This window comes from Ostrea edulis, chromosome 5 (genome assembly GCF_947568905.1).
Source record: "Ostrea edulis chromosome 5, xbOstEdul1.1, whole genome shotgun sequence".
In the NCBI taxonomy this organism is placed as follows: Eukaryota; Metazoa; Mollusca; class Bivalvia; order Ostreida; family Ostreidae; genus Ostrea; species Ostrea edulis.
In genome coordinates, this window is record NC_079168.1 from 48082933 (window position 1) to 48097434 (window position 14502).

A 14502-nucleotide genomic window follows, 5' to 3' on the forward strand; every position below is an offset into this window, starting at 1 on the left:
GACAGAAAGAGTTGTACTGTCAACAGTTTTTATAACGGATGGTCTACCCCAGTTTTTTCCTCAAAGAGCTGCAGCTAAGTTGCAAGGCAGACTATTGTGTTTCATCGAATAAACACTATATTTTTAAAAAAAAAATTACCATAACTAGAGATTTGATTTATGTCAGATTGTTGTGTTTGTTTTGATATCTTGGATGTTTTCTCTTGGAAATAAATAATTTTGATGAAGATATTTATCTTTGATATTCAGTCGATGAAGTTTGAAATGGAGAAAATGGTATGGTAGGTATCAGTTGATTTATTTATGAATTACAAATTGTTGGATTTTTTTTCCCGTTTATTGAAGATGTATTGGATGACACAGAACTTGAATCCAAACTGGATGAAGTGGGTGACAAACAGAAACATCAGCTGAAACATAGGGAACTTTTCTTATCACGTCAGGTGGAAACACTTCCTGCAACTCATATACGAGGAAAATGTACTGTCACACTTCTGAATGAAACAGAATCTCTGCTTTCCTATCTAAATAAAGAAGTAAGTTTGGATTTTGAATTTTTCTTGATACAATGTGTCAGAAAGTTGGTGAAACCAACCTATACAAGATTAAATGAATGGTTGTGACCCATCATGTTTGTCTCCTAACTCTGTAACATAGTTCTAAGGGGCAGTGGTGTACTAATTTTTACCATGAATATCCATTTGGCGAAATTGTCTGTTTTTAGTGGTCTCATTTTGATGTATGTTGATGATGCGACACAAGTGTAATGGTCACAACCGAATGTTTAAGCCAATGTAATTTTTGTTTTGCATTATCTTCTGACAGTTTGGTTATTTTCTGCAAATTTTGTTAAATGGGAATTGTCACAAAGGACTATGTATGATAACAACCTTTCTGGTCCCCTATAATTTAATATAAAATTAGAAGGACTCAATCTTGATAAAAAGGATTGCAAATGAATGCATTTTCACATAATTTAACCCTGATATTTACCGTGTACATAGCATCAAAAGTGACAACATTTTTCAAATTGACTTTAATTCAAGTTAAATGCTATATTTTGTGAATGTTTTCTTTCAAATAAAATTTTATTATCACACATGTGTACAGAAATATAAATCTATGATAATATGCTGTTGGTGCTACAGTTTGGTTGAGCCAAACATATAGATGAGTGGATCCAGAAATTTTTCCCAGGGGAGTGGGATCCACCCATGCAATTTTTTTTCTAGGGGGTTCGATCTATACTAGGAAATAACACTTAATCAGAGTTCCCGAAACTAGTAAAAAATCTGTAGGACAATTGTCCGGTAAATATTCAAAATTTACCGGACAATTGTGAAATTTACCGGACATTGTTGTTTTAAATAAAAAAGAGATAAAATTAACATAGATCGGACTAATAATTTATTTCTATTTCCATTTCATGCACAGTTTGTTCAATTGCTCTGTCATTACTTCCTTTATCCCCATCATTGTCTTTCTGACCATCTTTTTCTTTTCTTTTAGTACCTGTGGCACCCGAATTCCACTTTATCGGCCACATGCCCAATGTTGGTCAACTCCAATAGGAAATTGAAAAAAAAGAACCCGCGAATTTATCCGGATTAAAAAAATAAAACTACGCGTTTGTTTGGCTTTTCCCTCCACTTTTAATTAATAGTTATTTTTTGTAACTAATAAAATGACTATTACATTTAGTTATATTTGTTCAGATGTTTTTAAATTTCAAAATAGTCCATAAAATCTGCCGGACATTTTGACCGATAAAATTTGGATTTTGCCGGCCCCATTCAAAATTTATCGGGGATGCCCGATGGACCGGCGCGTTTCGGGAACTCTGCTTAATATTTTATAACTGGAAATGCATTCAAATTGGCAAATATATTATTTTCTATCAAGCTAGGAGGTGAGGGGTGTTGGGGTTGGACCTTAAGTCTTTCATCTGTGTCTGACATAACCTTTACCAATGGACTTTTAAAGAAACACTGTAGTGTAATGAAGATAATGACCTCAAAACAAAAACTGTGATGCCACATAAATTGACTTGCCCCTGCCATAATCAATATTATAGTTTGTTATACGTTATACCTACTCATTTCCAATAAGTATGCTGCACTGCATTATGCAGGTAATCACAAGACTAGGATGAAATTGAATTAATCCAAGCAAGTTCATAACCTCAGGTCAATGAATAAAGTTAGGAAAAGTTGTTGAAAATTATATTGCGACATAATGACAATATTTGACTTAAAGCATTGTAATATATTGCAAGCGGATGACTAAATTTGATAAATTTTTATTTGAAAATCAAATGAAGAGGTGTGTACCTTGTGAACTGACTTTGTTCTTGTTTGTGTGTATACTAATTTTTTCTTTTTTGACTGAAATTGACGCTAATATATAACTAAGTTACACATTTTCATTGTAACAACATCGCTACTATAAATGGGAACAGGACTTTGAAATTCTGTCTACTTTTAACTTTGCAGTTGCATATCATACATTCTTTAACGCTTGATAAGGTACTAATGACATAATCACTATTTTTTTTTTTTTAAGACTTATTTTAGATCCGAATTCGGCCCTTTCCCCTCCCAAAAATTACCAAGTTCTTCCCAATATAACATGCACTTTTCCCAATAATAAAATTGGCGAAAAACGTATTTGTTAAAAAATAAGTTCAATATGAATAGTTTATGTACGACATGACAAAGACGCATCAATTCTAGATGATTTAGAAAGAATAGTCGAAAAGTTTAAAAGCTTAACGGAAAAAAATGTTAAGTATGGAAAGTAAAAGAGGAATGACATCAATTTGTGTTTGATTTCTTGTGTAATACTGTAAACGTATTATATTTGGCGTGTACGATATTTGGCGGAAATCGTTTTTTCAACAAGTTAGCGTAGATTTGATTTAGCGCATTCCTGAATTACTTTAAAGATCTAGATTTACGGATGGCATTTAGTGATGTACTTGATTTAGCGGAAGCTGCGTTCCACCAAAGGCGCTAAATAGAATACACAGCCAAATGTAATACATTTACAGTATGATATATTTAGCATATTTAAAATAATGTCTAGGTTTTCCCAATTTGATCGAAATGTTGACAATTTTCCCCAAATCGATAGCCACGGGACCCTTTTGAAAAATGTTGAAAAATCACTGCTTTAATGATACAAAATTATGCCACACAGTAGGTTTTGTCTTTTTGTTTATGCATCAAAATGCTCATGATCTCTATTATTGCACTCGTCTGTCATTTTGAATACACTTAATATCATAAAAACGAAACCTCAATTTTCAACGAAACCGATGATGAACATAAAAAGATAAAATAAAACCTAGGGTTGCTTTACTTTTGAAATAAATATGATAATAATAATGATTTTAAAAAAGAATGATTTGAAATATTTGTACATGTATTATTTACTGCACTATGTAGTATTCAATTCAGCAGTTCTCCTCATGTTGGTGGTCTAACCATATCTGGAATCATTGTCATTACTTTACATCTGGTAATGTTTTTTGACAAATGAATATGATAGCTTATATCAAACCATTTTATCTAACATTTCCGTATGATTCTGTAGTTTTGCTACATACTTAATATATATATATAAAGGCACTGAGTTCCAACAAAATTGATCCCTCTAAGTGTCGGATCCACAACATGGATACAAGGTCAAATACAAAAGTTATATAAAGCACTAAAATGACCAATGACAGGAACAATTAGATTGTCAGATTTTCAGGACCACCTGTCTCTTCCTCAGGACAAACGAAAAGGTTTACATATAAAGATGTAGAATGACGGCCATACATATTTTTGTTGGATTGATGCAAGAGCTCTGATTTATAGTTACTCTAAACAAGAACTTTTATTTAGCTCTGATTGCATTATATTTCAAACATGCTAAATAATTACAAGTGCAGTATTCAGCAGTCTGGCAAATATTAAATGCTACCTCTGTTGCTATTATGTTTCATATAACAGTATTAAATGCACTGCAATTTATTATTAGCGTGATATGAATTTTTTCAGGACACATTTTTCTACTCTTTGGTATACGATCCACAACAGAAAACTTTACTTGCTGACAAAGGTGAAATTCGAGTCGGCTCCCGGTACCAGGCTGAAGTCCCAGATAAGACTCTGGAAGGTACCTGTGTACAACCAACATTTATTTCATTCTGATCCAAGCAAGAATGTTATTACTAAAGCAGATATCAGTTGTTATAAATTTTAAGTGTGAAAATTGTGTTCTTGAAGGTGAAGATTCAGACTGTAGAATAATGGAAGACCTAGAAGAACTAATTTGGAACCCAGAAACTGGACTGGGAGACAGACAAATTGACCAGTTTTTAATTATATCTAGGTTAGTATATGTATATATATATATATATATATATACAGAGCTGCCAACCCTCACGATTTTGACGTAAGGCTTACGATTTTAGGACCGAAAATACGCCTTACGATTTCACTATATATCTTCCAATTTTCGCTTATTTGACATTTCGAAAGTTTTAGAGCTGTCCGTCATTGGTTTTTTACTTTTATAAGAAACAAACCATAGTTGTTACTACGTTTGTTTGCATAGTCTATATGTATACAAAATCTTGATCATTTTAATGCTTTGAAATAAACAACATGGCAGCTGCTACTAAGCGTAAGGCATGTGTTGATGGAAATAACAACAATACTCCCCTAAAGAAGAAAACCTAATAGAGCCAGTAATTCAAAGAACAACATGCAAGTACACTGTAAACATCTATTCGTTTCAAAGTCAGAAAGGGGGAGTTTGTATGATAAGTGTACAATCTGTTTGACAAACTTCAACATTAAAAAACTTGCCATAATAACTGACACGGTAACTGTTAAATTAGAAAATAAAATCAATAAAAGATGTATTTGACCTTCTGCAGTTGTAAAATGCATAACAATTAGTATGTCTAAATTCATTAAATTTGGATTTGAAATATGCCTAAAATTGCTCAGGTTATATCTTTATTCATAAAAGATCTCCAGCGGCAGGGGGCCTCGTCTTACTATTTTCCATTTCATAATGTTGGTAGCTCTGTATATATTCTACTTGCAGTTGTAGAAAATACATTTATAGATTGATTTTTAAAATTTTTATTACATGTATTGCTATTGTAGATCTGTAGGAACTTTTGCAAGAGCTTTGGATTGTACTAGTACCGTTAGACAGCCAAGTCTTCATATGAGTGCAGCTGCAGCTTCAAGAGACATAACTCTTGTAAGTTTAAGAAAATAAATATTTATGTCCCCCACCCTCCTTTGAAAGGGGGATGGGGGTATTGTTTTCTGTCGGTCTGTAGACCAGGTCTTGTCTGCTCAATTTCTTAAGAACCCTCTGCTTGATGGTTACCAAACTTGGTACAGTGGTTGCCTCTAGAGAGTAGCTAACCTTTATTGTGTTCTTCGGTCAAATATCAAGGGTCAAACTATATAAATGAGATATGGTCTATACAGTATCTTGAGAATGCTTTGCTTGACAGACATCAAACTTGGAACACTGGTTCTACCTAAGGAGTAGATGACTCCTCTTCATTTTGAGATCAAAGGTCACCAGTCAAATTACTACTCTGGACATAAGTATTGTCTATTTAGTGTTTTATATAGTGTTTTGAAACCCTGTGCTTGACAGACATTAAACTGCTGTATTAAAGTACACTGTCGATGGTCCCTAATGATTTTCAAGCCACAGAGTCAAAGTTCATGACTCAATTGACTGTCTATTTGGAAATGTTTACTCAGTATCTTGAGAGATCAAACTTATTATGGTTGCCCCTGTCGAGTAGATAACCCAAATTTTTAACTATCACTACAGACATTCTAAAGGGGGGTATATATGTTTCTATTACATTTCTTATTTATACCTTTGTCGATGGAAAAGTTCAAACAGGTAAACTTGACATATTTTGTAATTTCAATGTTGACATACAAGTAACTTTTTAGTTCCATGCCATGGATACCCTGCACAAATCAGCATATGAACTATCCAAGGCCTATGCTAGTCTTGTTCCCACTGGAGGACCGGTGCTGTGTCGAGATGAGATGGAAGAGTGGTCAGCATCAGAGGCCAATCTCTTTGAAGAGGCTTTAGATAAATATGGGAAAGACTTCAATGATATTCGACAAGACTTTGTAAGTACATTTAAACTTACTTGCTCATTGACGAGAAAAAATTTTGTTTACTCACCAACAGTCAAAGTGAGAGAAACATTATGGCGACTTTATTTCCAGCTTCCGTGGAAATCATTGAAAAGCATTGTGGAATACTACTACATGTGGAAGACAACAGATCGCTATGTTCAACAGAAAAGGATTAAAGCAGCTGAAGCAGAGAGCAAGCTGAAACAAGTGTACATTCCCAACTAGTAAGTTACCTGATCATAAGTTGCATTTAAAGAACTTCTTGATTTATTCATTAATTTGCTGATGTATATTATTTCCTTTGAAAAATTTGCAGTAACAAGCCCAATCCAGCAGCTATTAATGGGAAGATGAATGGAGTGGATGGCCAAGTATCAGGAAGAGCTTGTGAAAGCTGTTATGGTAAGGTTTAGGGAAAAGGGAGGTACAAAAAGCAATTTACTTGAGCTGTAAATTTTGTCAGATCTGTATTGTCTGTAATCGATAATATAGGGATAAGTTGGGATGTACTCTCTTGAATATACAGAGGTATAGTACAAATATATATAAGAAAATAATATAAGCAAAACATTAAAATTTCAGCTGCCCATTCCTCTCAGTGGTACTCCTGGGGACCAGCACATATGCAGTGTAGACTGTGTTCATCTTGTTGGATCTACTGGAAAAAATATGGAGGTCTAAAAATGCCAACTAGATTGGATGGGGAACGACCAACGCCTAACCAGCGACAGGGTATCATCATTTTACTAATTACTCACAAGAACTTTATTTTTAGCATAAATTGATGAGGTTGCCTTGATGCAAAAATAAGGCTCTTGTTAATAGTGTGGTGATAAACAAATTGAATGTTTGTGGAAATAAATGTTGCAGGCGACATTGCAGAAATAAAAGTATCATAAAATGCAAGCAACTTGGTCTGATTCGTATCATTAGTAGCATTAAGAAGAATGTTTGAATCAGTATTATCTGACATGTTATGAAGTCTTCTTTCTTTTCAGAGAGAATAGCAGCCCAGATTAACTCTATGAGAATGCACAGGTGCACCATAGCTGGCTGTGGAAAGGTATACCTTAAAAATTTATTAGATGAATAGTTTGTGCTACTAATTACATATGAGAATTTTTAAAATTAATTGTGCTTTGATGTAGTTAACAATCTTCGTAAAAAAAACATATATTAATAGGAATTCCGTCTGAAAGCACACCTAGCTAGGCATCTTGCCACTGCTCATGGCTTAGTGGTGCGCTCAGGAAGTCCAAGGCCTGTAATGAAAACCAGAGCAGCATTCTGTCTGATCACGACTCCACTTACTCGGATCTCACGGCGATTGTGTAAAGACATTCTGAACCCAAGGAGAGCTGCTCGTTCACCGTTTATACCAGTAAACATAGCAGCCATTAAACAGGAATGTAAGTGTGCTTGCAAATGAGAAATAGATTTTGTTTAGGTAAAGTGGCCAGGTCACGTTGAATGTGTTGGGCTGTTGGCATTGATTTACGATTTTTCATTCCACTTCTCATCTTATACTTTCAGTTAGATTTGATTGGAGAGGCCTTGTTGTTAATTACTGTAGTTTCAGCATTTTTTTTTTTATTAAATTCTATTTTTCATGGCTTGTGTCTGACCTGAAAGCAAATGAGCAACGAAAAACAGTTTTTGCTCATTAAGGACGAACATGAGTAGCTTTCCACAAAGTTACATATTAAAGAATCTTCATTTTTTTATTGAATCAAACAAATTTATGCCCATAAAGATAGATGAAACCACAGTAATCTTGAAAATGAAAGGCAAAATAGATTTGATTCTAAGCCATCATACTTTCTGATATCAGTTCATTTATATGTAATTTTTATTATAGGCCAACTACGACTTACTGAAGGTGATGAATATGTGCCAAACATCAAGCCCCGGAGTCCAGCTACCCTAGATCCAGTTGTGGCTCGACTTGGAATCAACACCAAAATGGAGAAGCCCACCATTCTACTCAAGTCAGAGAATGATCACAAAAAACCAGAGAAAATCTTCTTTCCTCCATCTGCCTCACAGCCTCGTAAGTCTTTCAATGCTTTTGAAGTTGTTGGTTCAAAACGTGTTTAAATAAATGATGGAAATGTAGATGCTGTTTTTGATGACTGTTTATTGCCATTACCTATCAGATGCAACTTCCAAGTTAACTGTATTGTAGAATTCAGAGCACATAATGCAAGTCCTTCCAAGCTTACCACTGGGTCTCCCTCCATCATGAAGAAGAGAGGCTATGAACAAGCAAACGGTGTTGATGGTAAGTGTACAGTTTAAGGAATTTAAAATGATGTGAATGTCAGTATTTAATTTGAAAGATTTAGACCCCAGATGTTGAGGATATGAGGCTTGTTCAGTAATTATTGGCACACTCAATATTTGTTTACTCTTTTTGTTATTGAAAGTTTTCATAAATCTGTAAACAACTTCCTTTTAATATAGAATGTAGAAGATTGCTAGTAGTTGATTTCTTTATCGATTCTAGAATAACTATTTTTATATATATAATAAATGCGGATACCTTGAGCAAGACTTAAAAATCAAATGATACTGTGAAATATCCTTAATAAACGTCATGTCAAATAAGCGTTAAATTATTGTCAGTGTTCGTCAATTATAGGATTATTGAAAATTTGCTAGAAATTGCTTATATGAATAGTATGGAAATTTCTTGGAAGTACATAAAGCCATATCATGTCGCTGATAAACATTTTAAGGCAGACCAGCAGGAATTTGTGAAAGTCTGTGTAGAACTCAGAAAGACCTCTGTTCAAACAAACTATATGCTGGAGTAGACACAGTGGCAACTATGTGTCTGTGACCTTAGTTTATTGATGGCATCTACGACTTGTTTGTTCAGAGCAAGTCTTAAAGGAACAGGAAGACTGACATGAATTATTAAGTTGTAATATACCTGTTGGCATCCAAATATATCTTGACAAAAGATGATTGAAAGTTAGACCACAAATACTTTAAAATGTGAATGCTTCAAAACAAAGTAATCTGAGTGTCATTATTTTGATACTCCCAGTAACATCAACATGTTGTCATGATAACCTCTCTTGAGTATTCCAGTTGGCAAAATATATAGATTTCGAATGCACGTGGTGAAAGATGAATTTAATCTTTAGTTAATGTGTTGAAAATTTGAAGAAAACAGAATTAAGGAGGTACTCTACATCCTCATAATGGCTGACTTCCTTTTAAAACATGGATGAAAATATAGATATCAGCAGTATTTGTCTATTCATTTCAAAACTCATTGCCTAGTTGAGTAGCTCAGTAGGTTAGCACGTCGACTGCTGATCACAGGTTCGAGTTCAGCAGGGGTTTTAAATTTTTTTCAGATTGGTTTCTACTAAAACTGCATTTTTTGACTAAATAAAGCAAATTTGAAAGTTTTCAGTGAAAAAATATTGTTGTACATGACCTCCACTTTTCATCCATATCAAATTTCTCCAGAGTAGCATACCTCCTTAAGGATGTATTTACCAATTCCTGTTTGATGATTGCAACTCTTGCATATAAAAACATTTCAATAATTACCCATAAGTCTCCAAATCGGATTTCATAGTTTAAAAAATTGTTCTTCACAATCCTGATCATGTACAAATCCTTAATATTAAAGTGACTGAAATTGTTTCAGTATTTGTATTTTATTGCCAATTACAAAAATTAGGATGTACACCATACCTTCCCTAAATCAAGGGAGTAAGAGTGAATGGGGGTTGCACACTTAATCGGGGGGTGGGAGGGTGGGGTGTTGTACATTTAATCTTTTATTCTTATGGGGAAGGGGGAGGTTGTTGTATATTTAATCTTGCATTCTTAGGAGGGGGGGGGGGGTTACATTTAATCTTACTGTCTTATTGGGGGGGTGGGGGAGGGGGTGCATTTAATCTTACAGTCTTTAGGGGGGGGGGGGGTGTACATTTAATCTTGCATTCTTATGGAGGTTGTACTGTGTGAAAGTATTAAGTGAACTATTTTTCAACAGGTCCAGTATCCAAGCGTCCAAACATGGGTGTTATACGACAGATTGGATCTACCATGAGGTCTCAAGTTGTTGTAAGTGCATTTTTTTCCATTTCAATGAAAGAAAGTATGACAGAAGTTGTTGACAAATTTTAATGTTGTTTTTCTTATTGCATGTTAAACTGAATGATTTTTTGAGTGGAACCTTTCATAAAACACAACTAAATTTTTTTGGTTGATAAACATGCGATGAAGTTACTACCCAGATGTGAACATTTAAAGATTACTGAAGTTGATGTAATCTTTGCAGAGAGGTAATTTAATGAATCACAACATGAATGGGCGTGGCAAAGCGATGGGGGTCCGGGGAATGAGAATGCAAATGATCAACTGGTTGGATGCCCCAGATGACGTGTATTTTGTGGCAACCGATGCCACCAGGTACATCTAAAACAATTTTGCATTTGTGCATAGATATTTTGGTTTTTTCAAAGTTTGGCAGTTAACTGCACTGCTTGTTTCACACACCTACTATCCTTTTGGATGTTTGTAAACTTGTATGCTTTAAAGTTTTATTGTGTTTAGCGGTTCTGACTATTCTCTTTTGATTAACTCATCATTTATATTTCGCTTTTGTCACCTAACAAATAAGTAACGATATTAAATAACACTGCCATTTTCATAAACTCTCTGCCTAGATTCAAATATAGTTTATAGCCTTACATTTTTATGTGAATTTAGTTTCATTACCGTGGTCACTTATTACATGTACACTGTAGCTTTGGCCTTTTTTAAGACAAAATTTTTTAGAGAGGAGGTTAAATACATTTTTTAGAAAGTAAACATTGTCACAGTATTATACATTGTGTTGTATTAAAAGAAAGATTACCTTTACAAGCAGTAATTATTTGTTGTGTTGAAACATGTAATTTGTGTCTTGGAATGCAAACTTAAAATAATTGAAATATGTTTAATACCTAGACTATTTATTTCATATGTCTGTAATGAAAGGTGGTCATTGTTGAAACAGAGAAACATGTATTAAAAATCTAAATCTTGTATTTCAGGAAGCTCAGGAAACAGCTGCAACCCCAGGATTTCAAGAGAACGGCCAGAAATCCATGGCGGAGTGTGCTAATTAAACCACCGATGATTGGCGGAGGAGATTCCGAGGTCGTAGTGCTTGATTGACAAAGCCGTGTATGAAAATGGACGAAATATTCTTTCTAGGAAGTATCCAGGCAATTTAACATCTTGCAGGAAGAAGGAAATCCATTATGATGCTGTCGGTTTTAGGCTGATGCGCTTTAGATCGCTCTACAGTATAGCAAAATGTGACTGCAGTCCATGAAATATTAAAGCAATACCATGTTAACTTCCCTCAAGTGTTAAAGGAGATGTCAGTATTACGAAGACTGCGAAATTTGTGATCTTGGCACTTTATAAAGTCTCTGGGTAGGAGATTTTCCTTTGTACAGATGATGTAAATTATTAGAAAAAATGTAAATAAAAAATGGGAAGTTGGCAGATGTTCCCATTGTTTGGTCTGGATGAATGAGTGAACTTTTTTACCTGATTTTCTAATTCTTTTTGTACTTATATTTTTTTCTTTTGAAAATTGCCTGCCCCTGAGTCATTTGTGTCCTCTGATCAGGGAAGTTGAATGTGGAGACTAGAATAATTTATTTTGTGTTGATGTGACAATATTATTGTGTTCATCATTCAATGATGGTTTTTCTTTTTGTACAGAACTGAAGTAAAATGCTTTCATGTCAAACATTTCTCAGTCCTTCCTCACAATAACTTCACATCAGACTGGAAGACAAATTTGCCATCTGTATCATTTAATTTATTTATTATTGGATTGTAATCATTTAATGTTTGGTACTCATATCCATCAAAACTGTTTTCATTAAAGTAACGACATCATTTTTTCCTGCATTTGCATGAAAATACATGTGTAATTTTCATACATATGTAATTTTCCAGAAATAAAAACAAAGCAACATGGTTTTTATTATGATATCTGTTCTTGTGAAAGGTAATTGACAATATGTGGCAACATCAAAGATCAATTTTACATTTAGAATGTCTGTAGTGATGGTGAAAAATATGGTTTATATACTAGTTAGGGGCAATTGCAATAAGTTTGATGTCTCAAGTTGCTGTGCAGACATTTCCAAATAACCTGTCATTCGAGTCGTGACCTGAAAACAGTGGGGGCCATCTACTCTTTAGGGGGCACCAGTGTACTAAGTTTGATGTATGTATTGTAGAGGAAATGGTTTTCAAGATAAATTGAGTGGACAATATCATATGATGTCCAGTGTGACCTTCTCATCTCAATATAGGTCATCTGCTCCTTAGGTAGAACCATTGTATCAAGTCTGATATCTGTCAAGCGAAGTGTTCTCAAGATATTGAGCAGAAAATATTTTTATGTCCAGTTTGACCTTGGAGCAGAAAACACTACAAAGTTCGGTAACTGTCAAGCAAAGGATTCTAGGACATTGATCGAACAATATTATATGTCAAGAGAAGTTTGACCTTCTGACATCAAAAGAAGTCATCTACTCCTTATGTGGAACCAGTGAACCAAGTTTGATGTCTATCTAGCAAATGGTTCTCGAGATTTTGAGTGGACAATATTTTATTATGTCCAGCTGGACTTTGTCATCTCAAAATCAATACAGGACATCTCCTTAGAACCAGTGAAATTTGATATCTGTCAAGCAAAGTGTTCTCAAGATATTGAGCAGAAAATATCTTGCTCATGTCCAGTTTGACCCTTGACCTGACTTGAAAAACAATAGGCAGGATTTGACACTTGCACTAGTTCAGTAGCCCAAAGCTAGTAAATTTTGCTCTGGACTACCGGGTATTAGAATATCATTTACAAGTAGTCCAGTGGACCACTGAAAAATTAAAAACCTAATGGAATGGACTAATTTCTTATCTTGAATGCAACCGCATCAATTCTGCCCTTAGAAAAATATAGTTGTAACACTGCAATTCAAGCATACAATTTACACCCAAAACGTGATTTGATCAATCTGTAAAATCAGACACTAAAATGAGTTTCTTGGAAGGTCATTTTTGCAACCAAAATGCAAGATTATGTTACATGTACTAGACTTTGAAAATTTTCCACTGTAGCCCCCTCCAGCCACCATATGGGGGAAAGCCTCATCCTGCACTGCCCCCACCGCCTTGTCGCTTTGCGATTTCCGGCAGCCTGACTAGATAATGACCTAGCAGGACTAGTTAATTGCAGAATCTTCTAGTCCTTTGGACTACTATGGTGAAAAAGTGAAGTGTCGAACACTGATAGGGATCATCTACTCTCTAGGTGCTACCACTGTACCAAGTTTGGTAACCGTCAAGCGAATAATTTTTAGGTCACCTGAGTAAACTCGGGACTCCAGCACCCCTGGGGCCCTAAGGGCGGGGCAAAATTTGACCAATTTTCAAAAATCTTCTCAAGAACCACACACATGTAAGAAAAACTTAAATGCATAGTGATGTAGAGTAGGAAGGCCTCTACCAAAATTGTAAATTTCATGATCCCCGGGGTAGGGGTTCTGACCCCAGGGCAGGGCTAAACTTATTATATAGTGTTTATGTGTAAAACACTTAAATAACATCTTTAATGCTATTGATACTAAATTGAAAGTAAATAAATAGTTAAGAAGAACAGGTAGTCCTTTACCAAAATTGTAAATTTGATTATTTCAGGGGTAGGGTTTTGGTATCAGGGTGGGGCCACAATGGTCAGAACTTTATTAAATGTGTGAACAATAGACATTTTTAACTTCTTGATAACTATCATTCCAATTCTTTTCAACTTTGGTATGAAACATATTTGGAACAAAGGGAACATAAATTGTAAATTTCAGGATTCCTAGGGGCAGGGCAAAAAATGACCAATTTTCATAAATCTTCATCTCAAGAACCACACACGTGTAAGAAAAACTAAATGCATAGAGATGTAAAGCAGGAAGGCCTCTACCAAAATTGTAAATTTCATGATCCCCGGGGTAGGGGTTCTGACCCCAGGGCGGGGCCAAACTTGTTATATAGTGTTTATGTGTAAAACACTTAAATAATATTTTCTTTAGTGCTTTTGCTACTAAATTGAAACTAAATGGATAGAGCAGGTAGTCTTTTACCAAAATTGTAAATTTGATTTTCCCCAGAGTAAGGGTTTTGACCCCAGGGTGGGGCCAAACTTTGTATATATAGTATTTATGTGTAAGTTTGCTGATACTGTATAAAATCTAAATGCATACTTAGGAATAGCAGAAAAGGATGTACAAAAAAT

The 14502-nt window shown here is 34.6% G+C and overlaps 1 protein-coding gene across 1 annotated transcript in view; it reads left to right on the forward strand.

Annotated features, from left to right (window-relative positions):
• The window catches only part of LOC125650975 (metastasis-associated protein MTA3-like), a 14327-nt gene extending 2136 nt beyond the window's left edge, over nucleotides 1–12191 (forward strand). The window contains exons 5-19 of the mRNA XM_048879566.2: nucleotides 346–536; nucleotides 4047–4164; nucleotides 4275–4380; nucleotides 5166–5265; nucleotides 5988–6176; nucleotides 6276–6409; nucleotides 6502–6587; nucleotides 6768–6917; nucleotides 7184–7248; nucleotides 7369–7594; nucleotides 8044–8235; nucleotides 8371–8466; nucleotides 10204–10274; nucleotides 10492–10622; nucleotides 11249–12191. Coding sequence (XP_048735523.1) covers nucleotides 346–536; nucleotides 4047–4164; nucleotides 4275–4380; nucleotides 5166–5265; nucleotides 5988–6176; nucleotides 6276–6409; nucleotides 6502–6587; nucleotides 6768–6917; nucleotides 7184–7248; nucleotides 7369–7594; nucleotides 8044–8235; nucleotides 8371–8466; nucleotides 10204–10274; nucleotides 10492–10622; nucleotides 11249–11372 — 1979 coding nt within the window. The 3' untranslated portion in view covers nucleotides 11373–12191. The remainder of the gene's footprint in view (nucleotides 1–345; nucleotides 537–4046; nucleotides 4165–4274; nucleotides 4381–5165; nucleotides 5266–5987; nucleotides 6177–6275; nucleotides 6410–6501; nucleotides 6588–6767; nucleotides 6918–7183; nucleotides 7249–7368; nucleotides 7595–8043; nucleotides 8236–8370; nucleotides 8467–10203; nucleotides 10275–10491; nucleotides 10623–11248) is intronic.
• The last annotated feature ends 2311 nt before the right edge of the window (nucleotides 12192–14502 follow it).